Below are 19,354 nucleotides of genomic sequence, written 5' to 3' on the forward strand. Positions count from 1 at the left end.
TCTCCTCCTCCAAAGAGTAGTCTTTTAAATGGCAATAATGAAATGAGGCGATCCATCAGGTCTGCCCCTGGCGTGTGGCATTATAAAACACAAGCTCAAGCATGGAGAAAACAGCTGCTCAATCACAGCACGGCCCAGTTGCCTTCATCTGCAGTAAATAACAAAAATACCAACAGGGGACAAAGAGGGAGGCAGAGGAATAGAAAGGCAGAAGGAGCTAAGAGGAGAGAGAGAATTTAAGGATAAAGAGAATCAGAGTTACAGGTTGGGGACTGCGGACAGGCAGTGTGGACATGGATCTGCTATTCTGCAATATTGGGCGAATGGGCTGAAAACAAACCATTAAATGATTTTTAGGCTTTCAGCTTGAGGAAAGTTTCAGTACCACTGCCACATGTTATTATATTGTCCTTGTTAATATGTAATCCTCTAATTCATTGTGTGGGTTTTCTCCCCCATTAGCTTTACTGAGAAGTGGATCCCCAATGTCATCATCTCTCACCGCTACAAAGCACAAGACACGCCTGCCCGCAGAACATTTGAACAGGCCCTGACTGGGGCATTCATGTCTGCTGTGATAAAGGACCTGAGGCCCAGCGCGCTGCCCTTTGTAGCCAGCCTGATTCGCCATTATACCATGGTCGCTGTGGCTCAGCAGTGTGGTGAGGGACTGCTAGTGCTCTTCGTACTCTTTACATCTAATATTAGCTTTGTGTTTTGCCCTGGCATTGACACTTATTCCCAGCTGCGCAAGAAAATCTGTCACTTTCCAATTTATTTTCTTTCTCTGGTTTTATTAAAAATCTGGCTTTTTCATTTAGCATTTGACACAACACAAAAATATCCTGAAATTTAAAAGTTACATGTAATGTAGTTGTAGTTGTAACATTTCACATTAAACTTAATTCCTTTCCTCTTGTACTCCCCCTTCATCCCAGGCCCGTTCCTGCTGCCGTGCTACCAGCTGGGCAGCCAGCCAAGCACAGCCATGTTCCACAGTGAGGAGAACGGCTCAAAGGGCATGGATCCGCTGGTTCTGATTGATGCCATAGCTATCTGCATGGCCTACGAGGAAAAGGAGCTGTGTAAGATTGGCGAAGTGGCCCTGGCCGTCATCTTCGACGTGGCCAGCATCATCCTTGGCTCCAAGGAGAGGGTAGGTCGCTGGGAGGAGGGTGTTGGAGGGTTCAGTTATTTGTGAATGTAATAAAGACATTGGCACTTATGCTCATTGTGCCAATTATTTTGTAGCTGTGGTATAGTTTTTAAATGGGAATCAGTTAATCATCCTGGCCTTTTATCTACATCTTCAGGCATGCCAGCTGCCCTTGTTCTCCTACATTGTGGAGCGTCTATGCGCCTGCTGCTATGAGCAGGCCTGGTATGCCAAGCTTGGTGGTGTGGTGTCCATCAAGTTCCTAATGGAGAGACTGCCTCTGATCTGGGTGCTACAGAACCAGCTCACCTTTCTCAAGGCCCTACTCTTTGTCATGATGGACCTCACAGGAGAGGTGAAACGAAATGACTGAATAATCTAATATTTAGCAAATAATTTCAAAAGAAGTAGATTTACCTGCTTACATTTGTTGTCAGCTTTGTCTTCACATGATGTTTTACAAAGGCTTGCAGCAGGTGCAATGTAACAACTTTTAACTTTCCTCTCTGTCTTACCACTGTACTCTCACTGAAGTGGCCATGTACTTACTACCTTATTGATTTTCACAAAAAGGTATCAAATGGAGCAGTAGCCATGGCTAAGACCACCCTGGAGCAGTTGCTTGTGCGCTGTGCCACTCCACTGAAAGATGAAGAAAAGACTGAGGAGCTGCTGGCTGCCCAGGACAAGTCTTTCCACATGGTCACGCATGACCTGGTCCGAGAGGTCACCTCCCCCAACTCAACCGTCAGAAAGCAGGCCATGCACTCCCTGCAGGTGCTTGCCCAGGTCACCGGCAAGAGTGTTACCGTCATCATGGAGCCACACAAAGAGGTGAAACCAAGGACTGTGAAATTTTCTATAACTGTATATCATGATTTCATGCTGTGCTAGACAAGACTTTTATGTAAAATGCACCTTTTCATCTTAACCACAAAATAGGCTACAATCAAGGAGTGTGTTTGATCATCCTGGACTGATACCTTCTAAGAGTCTCTCAGTTTTAAAACAAAACTTGAAAGTGAAATACAAAATGTCTTTTAATCCGCAACAATTGATTGTTTTCTTGGGGGTTTCTTCTTATCAGGTGTTGCAAGATATGGTTCCGCCCAAGAAACACCTGCTTCGCCACCAGCCTGCCAACGCCCAGATTGGCCTGATGGAGGGCAACACCTTCTGCACCACCCTGCAGCCCCGCCTCTTCACAATGGACCTCAATGTCATGGAGCACAAGGTCTTCTACACAGAGGTATGCAAGATGCAGAAGTTGCTGACATTAATCAAATCTACTTTTCCTAATTGTTTTCTTAATATTTATCTCATATCTATCTATATATTGTTCTTGTTTTTATGGCTATTTATACAAACACATTCAAGCACATTGTAAGCTCTTTTTTCCCAAATTAAAATATATATTTAAATGACATCATTTTGCACAATGTTTTATTGTGCAAAGGCATCTCAGGCTTAGATCTTTTCTTTTCACAAAAGATGAAAATGGAGAAATGTGTGTGCTTCCACCTTAAACATTTTACAGACAGTGGACTCTATCAAACATAAATATCTTAAATCACCACTTTAGCACAATGATTATTGACCCCTGACCTTTGTGTTTGTATCCCCCCCCCCTCTTTCTAGCTGTTGAACCTGTGCGAGGCAGAGGATGCTTCTCTGATGAAGTTGCCCTGTTACAAGAGCCTCCCGTCCCTGGTTCCCCTCCGCATTGCTGCTCTCAGTAAGTAGGCTCTGCTGAACTTTATCGGTCTCTTGTTTTGTTGGAATTTTGTAGTTGATGTTTGTGTTCACTGCAAGCTGTTGTGGATGAAGCAAATACCTGAAATTTGCAAACTACTCATAATTCATTATAATTTTATGGTCTAACCATGGTCATGTTAGCAGAGACTTTTTGGATAATTAACGTTTACCACATTTTGTCACTTTATCTTTGTTTTACCACTGTGTAAATTTAAATAATAACTATTTTACTAACATTTTCAAAGTATTTACATGCTCTGATGACTTATGTTTAAATTATGTTATTGATTTTATCATCTCTTGTCTGTTTCTTGTCAGAAAGGAAGCGTTTAATGTCATTGATGTTCTTTCTTTCCTGATTAGATGCCCTGGCAGCCTGTAATTACTTGCCACAGTCCAGAGAGAAGATTATTGCTGCCCTGTTTAAAGCCCTCAACTCCACCAACAATGAACTGCAGGAAGCGGGCGAGGCATGTATGCGGAAGGTCAGTGCAGGCACATTACGTCATGACCATAACCAATCTCGGAACCCATTGGCTATCCTCACGACAATTTAGCGTCATGTGGGGGCAACGGCCAATGTTTCGGGGCTTCTGGTGTAGCCAGCCAAGACTTCCTCTTCCGTGTGCCGGCCATTGTTTACAGTTCGATTAGCTATCTCGGAACTTATCGGCTATCGTCTGATGACTATTTGAATGCAGATAAATAAAAATAAAGCTAATAAAAAGCTCTAGGGTTCCAAGATTGATAAAAAGCTAAATTGTCATCAGACGATAGCCGATTGGTTCCGCGATTGCATTTCGGCCAATGCGTTCCACCTCTTTTGCTCCCCACACGGACTATTTACCTTCATGCAACCAAAGCTTGCTCCACCGTGATTGGTGAATACTACTCGGACTACAAACGGAAACCAGAATGCCTCTGATACCAAAATCTTATCCCTTGCCTACAGATTCTGCATTCATATGCAGATATCTGTTTATAGAGATTACATCATGATTTACAGGAAATGTCACACTTGAAATTGTTTTCGCCCCTCAAACCCATCATCTTTACCAAGTCTAACCAGTCCATTTATGTTGTAGAATAGACACGTGTAAGAAGTGAATGAGTTCTCATATTTCCAAAATCACTTAGGACACTTAGCATATACAATATCATGATGTCATCTTAAACAAAGCTCAACAGGCTTTTTTATGGTTTACTTACAAAATCCCAATGCTATGGAAATTTTCAGTGAGGCTGCATTTTGAAACGTACAAATCTTCATAATCCACAATGTCTACCACCTGTTGCAAGTTTGTCGTCCCGTAACACTGTCTTTATTTTACTCCTGTCTTACCATCTTTTGATATTGGCTCCCGGTTTGTTTTTCAATTGATTTGGTATTAATTTGAAGATGTTATTGATTAGAAAGCTCACACCTGTGTTATATCACTCGCATCATCTGCAACTCCCTTTGAGCAAAAACACAGCCTGAGACCCACAGACATGACCTTTCTAAATCTGGATTAAAGACTGTGGCCTGAAACGGTCTACCCAAGATCAGACTAGTGAATTTGGTGGCACCCTTTAAATCTTTTCTAAAATCACATTTTCTACACCTTTTTGAAATGGCCTTCTATTGTGTCCCCCTTATGCTTTCCCTTCTTAATTTATCTGCTTGTATCATTTGTTCTTGTGTTATTTTGTGTTTTGCTTGTTTTTTTTTATTTTTTGTTTTCTAAGTATAGTTTATCTTGTTTTCCATTGTTCTCTTCCTTCCTGCTTCATTAGTCTTTTATCTGTATCACTCATGTCATTTGCCATCTTAGAAGTCCTTTGTTAATCCTCCCCTCATACCATTTCCCCACCCAGTTATCTTCATATGGACCTCCCTCTGCTTTATCACACTCTCCCTGAACCAGTCCTGCCTCTATTCATCAAAGTATCCATACCATCTCTGCCTCCATCAATCTACCCTAAGCTCTTTGTCTCTTTTTCCTTCCATTTCTGTGTCCTTCATTTTCTTTCTTTACCACTGTCACTCCTTTTCACTATTCTGGGAATTTTTTTTTTGCCTAGCCATTCTCTGCTCTCTCCATTCTTTCATCTCTGTCCTGCTAGCACTAATGAGTGTTGCCATGGCCCGATCGATACAGGATGGAGTGTTTGTTCTCAGCACTGAGAGAAAAATGAATGTGGCTGCCATGCATCATTCCCTCCCGTCCGTGTGAGGGTGTGCGTCATCAGTGTTTGGTGTTGGCATGTGTGCTTGTTTATGGCTGGTCATGCCCTCATTTGAGTAGCCTTAGTTCCTTAATGGAGACATTAGTGGTAGTGAGCAGTTCACAGGGCTAGAAAACCTGACAAGACCAGGTTTAATGCAGAAGGGAAATTAAAATGATTTGGTTTAACGCATTGGGGGACAAAAGATCTGGTCACAGATCTGAATATTATTTTAAAGCTCTAACAGATTTGTTTATGTAAGGTTTGACAACATCCAAGCAAAACAAGCCTGTATTCTAAGTTATGAAAATAACATAAGAAAATTCTGTAGAGGCCTATATTTACAAACTAAATCTCAATTTTTTCAACCGTATCTTGTTTCTTTTAAGAGTTGTAAAGGACATTTCCCTGTACTCTATTTAAGTTCCTGGAAGGTGCAACCATTGAGGTGGACCAGATCCACACTCACATGCGTCCTCTACTGATGATGCTGGGTGACTACCGCAGCCTGACGCTCAATGTGGTGAACCGCCTAACCTCTGTCACACGTCTTTTCCCCAACTCCTTCAATGACAAGTTCTGTGATCAGATGATGGTGAGTAACTTTAACCTCTGTCGTCTTCCTCCTTCTCATCTCACAACATCATCTATTCCAAACACCTGACAGCACAAAATGCAGCTCATCATGGCATCAACATGGCAACCAAACCTTAACTGTGGCAGTGTTGGTGCTAGGCCTTAAACTATAAATTATTTTAGAGTCTCTAAATATCTAATTGTTTTAAATAATATTTTACTAAATAATAATAATAATAATAATAATAATAATAATAATAAAATATATAATAAAAAATGTATTCATATTATTATTTACAGCCACAATAAGCAGTAGTAAAAGTAATAGTATAATCATAAAAACATAATATACAAGAATGTGGCTCAATACTTGCATTGCTGTTTGCATGATACAATACTGCAGATATGATTCTTGTTGGTGGCTGTGACTTAGATTGATATAATTTTGGATAGCAAAGCCAGCAGGGCTCACATCGTTAGTACAAGGTTTCAGGTCATGGTGTGGCAATGATTATCTGCACACTTGTTTGCTGTAATATAGTTTCATGATTTAAAGAAAGCTTTGCAGCACACATTTTGTTTATTAGTATGGAAATGGGTTATTTATTACTTCTAATCTCTTGAGGAAATATTCAGTCCTTGCTTGTGAGCTAGACAGGCGTGCACACACACGTACTTCACCAACACACAGTCTCAATCTTATCTCTCTCTGTCTTCTCAGCAACACTTGAGGAAGTGGATGGAGGTGGTTGTAATAACACACAAGGGAGGCCAGCGCAGTGATGGCAGTGTAAGTATACACAGTTCAGACAGACCAGACAGTTCCACACACACCTTACAGCACTGAGAAATGTAATACAAATGTGAAGCTTTCATCACTCATAACATATAGCTATTTCTTTCATCTACTTTTGTAGAAATCTTGTTTGAATGCAGTACAGAAGCAGTCATAGCCTACAGAAGCAGGTCAATACAGCTGTGTACTTTTTGTTCAGTTGATCTGTCCTGCCTAAACCAAACAGCACTCACTGAAATGGCAAAGGGGCAGAGAAATTGCCCCTTATGCACATAAAGCCATAGTCAATGTAGTCAACACCTCCTCAATGTGGCCTCCTCCCAGATGAGTTGTGAGTGGCCGTATTACAATCAATGATTAATTAGGCGCCAGGCAGGCGGTGGTGGGCCCAGCGCTGCGTCTCCTCATTATCTCCCCGACAGATAACCTTGTAAAGGCAGAGAAAAGGTGAGAGAGAAGGAGGGGAAAAAACAGCTGCCTCTCTCTCATAGAAATAATGCCCATTTTTTTCCTCCCTTCTCTTTATGTGCCGCATCTCAAAATGGTGTGTTTAAATAGATGCAAATTGGCCCGTTGTCTTTCCCTCCCTCCAACTCGTGGTCTTTGTGCGTGTTGACAGCAAGGATGGCAGTGACAACAAAGCCAGGGTCAGGGGGTCAATTAGTTAAGCCTAATAAAGACAAAAACTGGAGGAAGAGGGCTGGAGCAGGGCTGAGGAGGATAGTCTGAAGACATGTAGGCATGAAAGAAGGTTCTGACAGAGAGGAGGAGAATATGGAGTGGAGTAACGAGGTGTGACTAGTACAGAGCTTGTATGAAAGAAAAAGAAAACTATTTTACTTTGACTTTTTAACAAAAACAAAATGTCAGTTTCTGAATTCATGGCCTGATATCTGTCAGAAGAGTGTTTTTCCTCCAAATGCCACAGATTCTGTGTTGCTTGACTAACATTCCAGTATGGCCCCTGCCCCGTTATTCACCCAGTGCCGAGAAAAGTTGTTTTCTGAGGTCACTCGCAAAGGTTGCTGCTGTCTCCCCATTCATTTCATTATCACCCTGTCTTATCTGCTCACCTTCCATATGGAACAAAGACAGACAACACACAACCACACAAAAATGCACACATACTGCTCTGCTGACTCTGATCATTGTCTCCCGTTCCGGTACAGCCTGCGTTGGAGGGTGTTGAGGTGAGATGCGACCCGGTGTTGCGCCCTCTGTTGGTGACTCTGTCAGTGATTTAAACTTATTTGAACCAATGTTGTGCTGGTGAATTGAACCAATGTCTTGGTAGTGGTGCTGGTGGAGTTTCCCTGTATTTCTGTGTCCCTGTGTCTGTGGTCGTCTTCAGAAATGTTGTTGTCACCTCAGCCTCACTCTAACTTCACATTTTGACTGTTTTAGAAATGTCCTGTTCTCACCCGTTCCCTTTGACTTTTGCACCTCTAAGATATCAATAATACAAGGTTTATGAAAATTATTACGAAACTGTTCTTTATTTGTTTGTACCCTGTGAGTGTGTGGATGTAATCCAAGAACTCCTGTTTGGAAGTTAACAACCTAATGAGCACAGATTGCATTTTCAGTCGTTTGACTAAGATTCATCCTCGTCTTTCCACAGTGGCTGTCCATCAAGACTGTCTGTTAGAAATTATGTCATGTCTAGTTTCATCATCTTTCCAAGAATTTCATCCACTCCCCTCTTTCCTCTGCTCTTTTTCTCCAACTCTTTCTCTAGGAGATGAAGATCTGTTCTGCCATCATTAACCTTTTCCACCTGATCCCAGCTGCACCTCAGACTCTGGTCAAACCTCTGCTGGAGGTGGTCATGAAGACAGAGAGGGCCATGCTCATAGAGGTAGGACACCAACTCCACTTTTTAGACAGACTTGTAGGGATTGTCCAGTCCTACTTCAGAAGTAGCGTAAAAATACATCATAGACATGCAGACAATGAAGGCAGTTGGAGAAGATTCTAGAGTACCTCCCAAACAGCAATTCAAGAAAAGGAAAGCTTTACTTGTTTTTCATTTTCATTGACGTGTTATTATAGAAAGCAAATATTATTTTGAAAAAGATGTGTTCCTTTCATTGTTATTCATTCTAGTGTTCCTTGGCCTTACAAGAGTAGGTGTGTCGTGTAGATGAATGAAGCAAGAAAAGAAGAGTTAGAAGAATATAAGGAAAATGGCTTGAAGATAAAAAAAATGACCATAGTTATGCTTCAAAGGATGTTATAGCTTGGAAAAGGGTCATTGACATTACTTAAGACATATTATAGGCAGAGATAATGATATTTTTACAGTAAATACTTAAAAACTCTCTTGAAAATCTCATGATATTAATGTTTCCATCCTTCTCTCCAACTTCCTAATCCTATCTGATGTATAGTGTTAATGGCACAATAAACTCTGCTGTTAAGTACAGATCTTCACAAGAAAGTGATAGAATCTAAATCTGCATTTGCTTTGATGAAATCTTTCCCATCTTTTCTGCGTGTCCTTTGCTAACCCCCCCCCCAAATCCCTCCTGTGCCAGGCCGGCAGTCCATTCAGGGAGCCTTTGATCAAGTTCCTGACACGTCACCCATCTCAGACAGTGGAGCTGTTCATGATGGAGGCTACGCTAAATGACCCCCAGTGGAGCCGCATGTTCATGGTCAGCCACCGGCAGTTCTAAATTGCAGTCCCTTCAGTCTTTTCATTGACACATTTTACATTAACACAGCATTTTGTATTTTTACAGTTGTTGATCCAGTGCAGCAAACATGGTTCTCTCTAATGTTACTATATATAATTTTGTGTTATAGTTACAGTATGTGTATGTGTTTTTATACAGAGTTTTCTGAAACACAAAGATGCCAAGCCGCTAAGAGACGTGCTGGCCTCTAATCCCAACCGCTTCGTCCCCCTGCTGGTTCCCGCTGGCACTGCAGCAACTGTTCGACCTGGATCTCCCTCCACCACCACAGCCAGATTGGACCTACAGTTTCAGGCTATCAAGGTACACATATTTTCATTACAGTTCTGTCAATTTATACATCCTATAGGCTACACACACTTATTAAACACAACCACATCTTGTCAGGCCAGGTGTGTGTGTGTGTGTGTGTGTGTATATACAGTTAGATGTGTAAAGAAAACCATCAGGTGTCAGTAGTGCTTAATCCTAATCTGAATACTACATAACTCTCAGTAATTCCATCATATGCCTTCTAACATTTCTTCGTCATCCCTTCTGCCCAGATCATAAGCATCATAGTGAAGAATGATGAGGGTTGGTTGGCAGGGCAGCACTCCCTGGTCAGCCAGCTGAGGCGAGTCTGGGTCAGTGAGGCCTTCCAGGAGAGACATCGCAAAGACAACATGGCTGCCACTAACTGGAAGGAGCCCAAGCTGCTGGCCTTCTGCCTGCTTAGCTACTGCAAGTATGTAGACTTATTCAAATTGTAATGGGGATGAAAATTGCCTAAATGTTGGACCGAGTTGTTGCAAGACCTGAAAATGAACATTTTATATGAAAATCTGGGTTAAGTGATGAGAAACAATATGCCCTCTCTCAACAGTTACTGCGAATGAGCCTTTAGGCCAAGAGTTAATCTGAAACAGTGCTACCATTAGAGTTTAAAACTTGAAGACTTAAGTGACCCTTTGAGTACCGTATTTGAGATATTAGCTTGTATAAGGACTACAAACTAATAATGCAATTTTTAGTGCAATTTTAACTAACTTAATGGCATTCCAATCATGAATGACCTTCTCACCCCACCTCTCTCTGAGCACAGAAAAAGTGCTAAAACACTTGGTGCACCAGGCACTTAGCAGTGACCCTGCAATTAAGTGTATGTGTTCAGTCGACCTTCTTTTGATAAAAAACATTAATTTTTTTATTTTGTGTAAAACTGGCTAATTACCCAAGTCACATTGTTATCCAATATTATTTGAAAGTTCTGTCATTGTTGTTGACATTAGACATATCTCTTATCTGTGCCCTGAACTTATTGACCCCCTATCTCCTTAATAGGCGTAACTACTCAGAGATCGAGCTGCTGTTCCAGCTGCTGCGGGCCTTTACAGGTCGCTTCTTATGCAACATGACCTTCCTGAAGGAGTATATGGAGGAGGAGATTCCCAGGAACTACTCCATTGCCCAGAAACGGGCCCTGTTCTTCCGCTTTGTTGAGTTCAATGACCCGCACTTCAACGATGAGCTTAAAGCTAAGGTACGTACACAGGCAATCAGAGCAGAAGAGTCAGTTTGTGACTTCATGCCACAGGCACCTAGCCTGGGAACCAAACGAATCTGCTGAGCTCATGTTTCATGAGCTCTGGCAGGTACGTCTTGCCGCTCTCCCATTCAAACAGATTTCCATCCGTCCTGGATTTGGTCAGGGCAATCACTGCTTATCTAATATGGGGCGGGTTTGCTACGATGACTGACAGAGGAGTGTTACCAGTCCAGAGTTGAAGTCACATGTCACTAATACGCATTTGCGAATTTAACAGGGACCTGAAATTCCCAATGACTTTTACAATTTTGCAAACCATCTTTTGGAACTGACATTCAAGTGATGGTCGGAGGTATAATGCACAGTTTTACTAATCACATGTCCGACTCCGGTAGGAGGTTCAACACCAAAACCAGCCCACCATTCAAGAGTCCACCAGTTGAAATAAGGAGAGAATAAGATTGAATTAGTTTTTTGTACAATGTGTAAGATGTTTAATTTGATTTGGAAATGGAGTTGTTATAACATGTGAGAATTGGTTATTTTCAGTGAAACACTAAGAATTCAAGGCAGCGATTAAGGACTCTTATTACTATTACTGCTTATTACTCATTTTTGGTCTTATAAAACCTGCTAAAGAAAAAATATATTTAAATAGATATGCAAATTTAAACCATAGGACACATGTAGGCCTTAATTGGAAAAAAAAATAGAAATATGCTTTGGACTTTTTGCATTGTGCTGGGAAAATAGATTAAAATCTTGGATTGTCCATAAGCTTGCAGAAAAATTGAGAATACATTTTTTGACCATATTGCCCACTCCTAGAATGAATGATGCAATATATATCATGTTGCAAAATTCTTTGAGCATCTCCTCAGCTTACTTACTTTGCTTCCTCAGTGTTGGACCTGATCTTTGTGACTTTTATGGTTGGTGTGTTTTGTACCAGAAGTTCTTTGATAGAGTCAGGAAGGTCATTTTGTCTGGTTCTAGACCCTCAGAGGCTCACAGATGAATGCTTCTGTCCTCTCTACCTGACCTGCGGCTGCAAGCATTACAATCATTCGGGCTGCTTTTTAATTAAGCTCACTCTCCCGCATGCATGCTCTCACGCATACACACACACACACAGACAGACGCGCACACACACACACACACATTTTGCACAGCTGTAACAGGCACACAAGCTGGCACAGAGGAGCAACAGCACTGCTGTTAAGTACAAACGGGTCAGTGGGGAAGGCCTGCCCTGGCGCACTATAGCACATAGCCAAATGGCTGTGTGGCAAGAACACACAACTGCACACAAACACACACACACACACACACAGGAAGCTGGCAAGTGCAGACCCCCACATCCAAGGACATACACTTGTGTTTATGATGTTGCACTCCACCCTGCCCTTTTTGCTCATGTTCAGTTTGTGTTGTTTCCTCGGCATATGTGCTGTGTATTTCCAGGCCGAAATGCTGCGTTTGAATTTTTAGCAGAGCAGAGTTAGTCACTCAGCTAGCGGAGCCGCAACACCCCCACCCCCCAACAGATTTTGCTCATATTGTTGTTTTTCCCTTAATTGTCCTCCTCTGGTGTGCAGCAGATGCTAGCTGTGCGGCAGAGAGTCAGACGGACAGACAGAAAGAGTGTTTCTGTGTGAATATGTTTGTGTTGATTGGTGTATGAGTTGTGAGTAAGAGAATGAATGTGGGAAGTTACCTCCACTGACATTTAAATAATTGCCTTTAGAATTTCCTGGAAGCATAATATCACACGGAAGTGTGTGTGTGTGTGTGTGTGTGTGTGTGTGTGTGTGTGTGCGTGCGTGCGTGCATGCATGTTTTTAGCATGCCTGGGAGTTAGATAGCGGCTCTTGTGTAGCATCACAGGGGTCTGGGAGAATATTTCACTTTGATCGAGACACAGAGGAGTGAGTAAGAGAGAGCAGAGAGACAGTGTGGAACAGCAGCAATGAATCATCTATGATGGCACAGACTGACCTCATGCTGCTCCTGTATTGCTTCTTTTGTTTTATCCAAACTGTTCTTTATAGAAAACCGCTTTTGAGCTGCTTTTTTGCTCCAATATGTTCAACGATTAGATTTCAAGCAGACAAGCAAACAAACAAGTGTATGAAATTTATGAAGTACAACGCGTCTGTTTCACATTCAGCTACTTCTTTTTTTGTTCCCGACATGACATACAGTGTAGCAGAATTTTCTACAACATCAGAATGGGTCTACATGCTGTGCTAGTATCATCTCCTCAGCGGAGATTCAAATCAAACTGCAGTGTTAAATTGAAACAACAAATACATATTTTTGTTAGTACCTGTACCTGTTATATGCCTCTGTATAACTTCTGTCATGTGTATATGAACAACAATAAAGTAGATTAAGATTATAGGAGCAATCCAAATTTACAAGCAAAGACATTTCCCTGCTTGAAACCAACAGCTGTGTGTGCTAGGTGTGGGTGAAGATGCAAAACTGCATCAGTTTTTCACTCACATTTTATTTCATGTTTACAAATGACAAATAAACAATAACACAGAAAAATAATGCCAAAATACTTTTTAAAACAGGTGTTGATCTTTTTAAACACTGTACTTATTAATTAAACGTGAGCGCAACTGTATTATCAACACAGGTTAATTCATTGAATAAAATAATTACTGAAGCAAAGTCCTTATAGTCTGCTTGCCTTGATTATGTGAGGTTTGGGGTTTGTCCAGAGTGAAATAAGATCCTGAGGCTCGTCACCTAACCGTGTGGAAAACTGATCCACTAACTAAAGAGAAAAAAAGTGCTTAGAATATCGACAAATATAGACTATAAGACCACCTTTATAACTTATAACTAACCTATGTGACTGGTAGTGGCTATCATTAAAGACTTCCTGTGGCTACTTGACAATAAAAGCCATACATTATTTGCACATTACTGTGTACTTGTGTATGGGGGCATAATACATATTCTGGGCCTCCTTTGCCACTCCCTCCTATTGTGTTTGGAGAGGATCCCTAGTGGCACTGCAGCACGCACACACACGCGCACACACACACACACACACACACACACACACTTATTTGTTTACGGGTGTGGAAATGGCACTTAAGATAATTAAGACACCTGCAGAACGAGATCTAGGCTACTCGCCCAGAAGTATTGTGTGTGCACACATGCACTAACACACACAGCATGCAGGAGCACAACATATAATGGCATTACAGAAAATACGCTGTTATCTCAGAGAAGCTTAGAATTAATAGGAACAGATGAGACTGAAGAACAGACTGGTGCTCCATGCATTTTCTTTGTGTCTTTGTTTAGGGGTGCGTGTGTTTCTGCATGCCTGTGAGTCTATCAACTATGCATGTACATTGTGCAGTGCGTGTGTGAATAATGTGCTAATGGAAGAGCTTGAACATATGCTGCCACAGCTCGTTCTCCACTGAGCGATGCCCTGTCCGCCCCAATGATGGATTGAATAGGAGGGTTCATTAACAGATAGCAGCTTCTTTAATATATGCAGTTGTTAGCTATATTGTGGTTGGGTTATTCTGCATTGTACTAGCTAATCAAGCCTTTGTCTTCATTTGCAGATACCTAGTAACAATCCCTGCAGGTTTCAGGGTGTTAGGAAATTGCAAGTCTTTCCTCATCAATAGTTTGGAATTTTCTTTTTGCTTTCAATGCTTATGGATTAATTAAGAGAAAATGTTAATTTTCTTTAGTGTTATCTCAAGAGTAGAACTTGTTTTCTTCTGTGATTCTTCAAATGTCACATCTTTTTTCATTACATTGACATTGCTGTGTTCTTTTTTTCACTTTAATGAAATCAAAGTTTTTTTCCCTGTTATTATCAATCTAAGGGGCCTATGTCCCTCTGATTTTAGAGTAGATTACTACTTCATCACTTAATTATGTACCGTGGAGAACTGAGAGTGTGCAGATTTTTCTTTTATGCAGCTTTTGAAAGACCACACCAGGTGATTTCACTGATTAGTTTGTCCTTTCTTGAAGGTGTGCTATCAGTGAAATCTATTGTAGTCTTTGAAAATCTGTTAAGTAAGTGGAAAAATGTTTTGGGTTTTTTTTCGGTAAAATCATTTCATCGTGTGCTTTTCCTGTTTCATAGGTGCTGCAGCACATCCTGAATCCAGCCTTCCTGTACAGCTTTGAGAAGGGGGAAGGTGAGCAGCTGCTTGGACCGCCCAACCCTGAAGGAGACAATCCTGAAAGCATTACCAGTGTCTTCATCACTAAGGTACACATGCACACATACGCTTGCAGATATTCCTTTTCCTCCTCTCAACATCTGTCTTCACATTCAGCCTGCTCACTTCTCCCCCCTTCTTCTGTTCATTACTCTACAGCTTTGTCTCTCCATCCATCTCTCTGATTTCATTACCTGCTGCGTTTCCTCTCATAATGTCTTATCAGTCTACTACATCACCATACTCTCAGTCTTCATCAACTACATCCCACTTAGTCTGATTCTTCTTCTCTCATGGCCTCTACACATTACTTGATCACTTAATTGCTGTCTTTCCATCTCTCCTTTCTTCCTTTTCATCTCTTCCATCTGTCTTTGTTTTTCTTTCTCCTCCCACCATCCCACAGGTCCCTCTTTCCATCACGTTTCATTCATCAGGCCAGACTATAATTCCTGGTGTAAATGTCACAGTGTGACCATGCTAAAGGTCAGCATGTTTGTTTGTGCTGTGGCAGATCTCATCACTGACTAACACCAGTCCTAATGGCTGCTAATGGCTCCTCTATGGTCTGGTTAGAACTGATTCCCTCACTCACCTCCCTCTCTCGGTGTGCTCTCCTCCCCTCTGTACCTCCCTCCAGCAAATTCAGATGGTGATGGGTATTTTGAAGGGGGAGCTGTCTTTTTGTAAGAGGTTTTCAATAAGTGAAAAAGTATATTGCTGTTGTCATGTGATGTCAGTCAAATGTAATTTTGGGAAGTAAATATTAGTCAGAACTGCAGTATACTTAGGCAATTCAGGGAAACAGTATATTCAATAGAATGTGTTTCTCTTTTTTTATTTATGCACATAAGGTGCATTAAGTAATCTTAAAACTTCTATTGACCTCTGTCAGCACCTGGTAAGAATTACAGCTACACCAACATGTCTCAGGCACTTTAGTTTTACACACAGAAAATTGTATGTTTTATACACAAAACATGTCACCACCTAGAAAAAAATAATAGTTGATTTATGTTATTGATCAACTCTGCTCACTGTGTGGTATGGGCAGCAAAAACTGTACCTATATCCCCTTAAACTCCATATCTTTCCCATTCCTCTCCAAGGTTCTGGACCCAGAGAAGCAGGCTGACCTGCTGGACTCATTGCGAATCTGCCTGCTGCAGTTCTCCACCCTGCTGGTGGAGCACGCACCCCACCACATTCATGACAACAACAAGTCACGCAACAGCAAACTGCGTCGCCTCATGACCTTCGCCTGGCCATGCCTACTGCCCAAAGCCTGTGTGGACCCTGCCTGTAAATACAGTGGTCACTTACTTCTGGCCCACATCATTGCAAAGTTTGCCATTCACAAGAAGATTGTCCTGCAGGTGAGGAGGAATGCAAAGAGAGAAGAGAAACTGAGTGGAGCGTGGGTTTAACTCAACACAAAGCTAAAGACAGATCAAAAATGGCAAATTTGTGTTGCAGATGTACAAACACCCAATGATCTTGTAAAATTAATCCATGCAAAAACAGACAAAATGAGGAAAAACATCAGGATGACAAAGACTCAACTGAAATGAGATGAAAAATAAGAAACTTAAAATTAGATGAACAAGAAATATGCAAGTAGTACTCAGACGAGAGAGAGAGAGAGAGAGAGAGAGAATATGTGCCTAAGAGCTTAGTTATATTCTGTTTCATATTCTACATCCAATGTAATATCAATGTATTGGAAGAGAAATACAGTGGTTGAACGGGTCATTAAAAAAGGAATAAGAATTAGTAAGCATCAACGGTACAGGAAAAGGTATATTAAAAAATGTATTACCTTTCCTTTGTACAGGTCTTCCACAGCCTGCTGAAGGCCCACACCATGGAAGCCCGGGCCATCGTACGGCAGGCCATGGCCATCTTGACCCCAGCTGTGCCTGCCCGCATGGAGGACGGCCACCAGATGTTGACCCACTGGACTCGCAAAATCATTGTGGAGGAGGGACACACGGTACCGCAGCTGGTCCACATACTGCATCTCATTGTGCAGCACTTCAGGGTGAGCAGATATAAAAGAACACACACACAGATATTAGACTTGGTCAATAGTGCACTTCTCTCTGTTAGCCACTATTGAATGTATTGATTCCCAGTATATTCATCCAGGCTGGGTGGGGCAGACAGAACAGTAAAAGTAAATCTGATTTCTGTCCCTGTAATGTACAATAATCATGAGGGACTAGTCTGAAAACTTTAGGGTCATTTACGTTCTGTGGTGTTTATCCCAATTTAGACCACACTAAGTAATACCTTTTTGAGGATGACTAATTACTGACTATTGAATATTAGCATCTTACACTTTTCACATGAAGTGAGAGGACAAACTGCCACTCTTGTGTACATCCACGGCAATTTGTTGCTGCTGCCAGCTCCCTGCTCAGTGTGGCTTCGGCAACTTCAGGGAACCACATGGGGGGGAAACAGTTGAGAAGCTATTTTTACTGATTATCTGAGTGCCATGAATTATATGATGTCTCTTAACTAGTCCTAATGGGAATGGAGCAGCATAATTAAAAGTTGGATTATCTTGTATGGCCCAATTAATAGTTTTTGTTGGTTTAGTTAGTTAACTAAATTTGAGTTTCATATTGACAGTGGCCAAGATAATGGTGTTATGCACTGTTGCTTCCTAGTCAAAAGCTGGATCATTCATCACTGTACAGTGGAGCATGTCCCCTGCAATTTTTCAGAATTGCAGGGGACATCAGTATTGGACCCCTACACTTTTTACAGTCCGAAAACGAACGTTATATTTTTTTAAAAAACTGGAGAAACTGCACACATTAGGACAACACAGAAACAGCTCGCCCTCTAGCTACCAGTCCTCCTTTCAAGCAATTAGCAATGTCCAACACCCCTGATCACCCCAACCCCACCACCACACACACACACACACACACACACACACACACACAGAGTGTTGCCAACTTAGCGACTCAAAAGTGACTAGTGACAAATCTAGTTTTAAATCAAGTCGGCAGCGTCTCTCCCTCTCATCTTGCGCCATGTACACGCAGGCAGGAGTGAGAGTGAGTTATTATGGATACGGGGAAGCTCTGCGTCTGTCGCTCTGAAACTTCGGGACAACACAGAAGGACAACAGGGTGGGGTGGTAGAGAACATAGTTGCAGCAGACTTTGTAGTGATGAAAAGATCGTTTCGTTCACCCGCCACTAGCGAACCGACTCATGAACGACTCTTTTGGTTCTGTATTTTTTAATAGGCTACCACCCACCCCCCGTAGCGCCAGCTGGGAGATGTTTATTGTCCCTCCCAACAGTGACATGAAATATCCGCTGCTGGTTCACTGCCTCACCAGTCAGAAAGTGAAAGTCTCTTAGCAGAAGACTGACATTTTCCTCAGCTCCCCTCTCTATCTCACTGACAGGCTGCTCTCACTGGGCCAGATGACTAATCTGATGTAATCACATCAGCATAATTACACTGGGGAGAAGATAATGACAGACAGATGAGAGACTTTGTGCGTGTGTGTGTGTTTGATGAAGAAATGGAGAGATTGTGTGTGTGTGTTTGTCTGTGTGCACACGTGATGGACAGGGCTTAGCCACTCCGTCATTAAGGGGCTGTGAAGCCCTGCTCTATCGACTATAATTACCCTCAAAGTGAGAAGCTTTAATATTCTTTGACACTGGCAACAGCCCTCAGATAGACATCTCATCTCTTGCTCTTTTGTCTGCGTGTGTCTGTGTGTTTGAGAGTCCCAGTTCAGTTTGCGATGAAGCTAAGTGACTCTTGAGTGTGACGCTTGAGAGTGTGAATTCTCTGAGCTAAGTGTGTGTCATCATGTCCTTGAGACTAAGTGGGAATACGACTTCAGAGTTTGCCTCTTCTAACTCAGTGTCTCAAAGTGATTGAGCACCCCATTTAACTTTGCATGCGTTATCACCCCAAAATCTAGAGCAAAGTGTCGGCAATGTAGAAAAGATTACATTACATGTAGTTGCCTTTGATTCACTTTTTATTTTTGTCAACATTCATGATAATGTTGCTCTGTGGGCAGGCTGACTGGATCTTTTGCAGCAAGATGGAGCTGACACCAGGCAGGGTTGTTGTCTGTTCATGAGGCTCTGTGTTGACTGGAAACCTCAGTTTTTAGGCAGTTAGACAAGCAGCGTCTTCTTAGGCAACCTTAAGTTTGGTTCTATGGGAAGAATAGCACAATAACATGGATGCAGCGGCTTTTTGAGATACATAGACTGGCAACATGTCTCACTCTCATAATTGTTTTGTACGATTGCTAAGGCAATGGAAGCCACTCTCTTTTATATGTGATGATACTGGCAAGACGGTCCATTTAACATGAAGTTGAGGGAAGGCAGAGGTTCTCCTTATCTGTGGCTGCTTTGAGAACAAGTT

The 19,354-nt window shown here is 41.8% G+C and overlaps 1 protein-coding gene across 2 annotated transcripts in view; it reads left to right on the forward strand.

Moving 5' to 3' along the window:
* LOC122867527 (transformation/transcription domain-associated protein) overlaps positions 1–19,354 on the forward strand; it is an 82,978-nt gene that overhangs the window by 13,594 nt on the left and 50,030 nt on the right. Inside the window, exons 23-40 of one of the 2 annotated variants that reach the window (XM_044178429.1) lie at positions 463–662; positions 939–1,156; positions 1,314–1,511; positions 1,730–1,990; positions 2,244–2,405; positions 2,795–2,891; positions 3,275–3,396; positions 5,544–5,714; positions 6,417–6,485; positions 7,661–7,681; positions 8,230–8,349; positions 9,029–9,148; positions 9,329–9,493; positions 9,736–9,917; positions 10,514–10,712; positions 14,857–14,985; positions 16,045–16,311; positions 16,770–16,976. In XM_044178429.1, the coding sequence (XP_044034364.1) occupies positions 463–662; positions 939–1,156; positions 1,314–1,511; positions 1,730–1,990; positions 2,244–2,405; positions 2,795–2,891; positions 3,275–3,396; positions 5,544–5,714; positions 6,417–6,485; positions 7,661–7,681; positions 8,230–8,349; positions 9,029–9,148; positions 9,329–9,493; positions 9,736–9,917; positions 10,514–10,712; positions 14,857–14,985; positions 16,045–16,311; positions 16,770–16,976 (2,908 nt within the window). The remainder of the gene's footprint in view (positions 1–462; positions 663–938; positions 1,157–1,313; positions 1,512–1,729; positions 1,991–2,243; positions 2,406–2,794; positions 2,892–3,274; positions 3,397–5,543; positions 5,715–6,416; positions 6,486–7,660; positions 7,682–8,229; positions 8,350–9,028; positions 9,149–9,328; positions 9,494–9,735; positions 9,918–10,513; positions 10,713–14,856; positions 14,986–16,044; positions 16,312–16,769; positions 16,977–19,354) is intronic. The other variant, XM_044178430.1, reaches the window with a different exon arrangement.

Source organism: Siniperca chuatsi, linkage group LG20 (assembly GCF_020085105.1).
Source record: "Siniperca chuatsi isolate FFG_IHB_CAS linkage group LG20, ASM2008510v1, whole genome shotgun sequence".
Classification (NCBI taxonomy): domain Eukaryota; kingdom Metazoa; phylum Chordata; class Actinopteri; order Centrarchiformes; family Sinipercidae; genus Siniperca; species Siniperca chuatsi.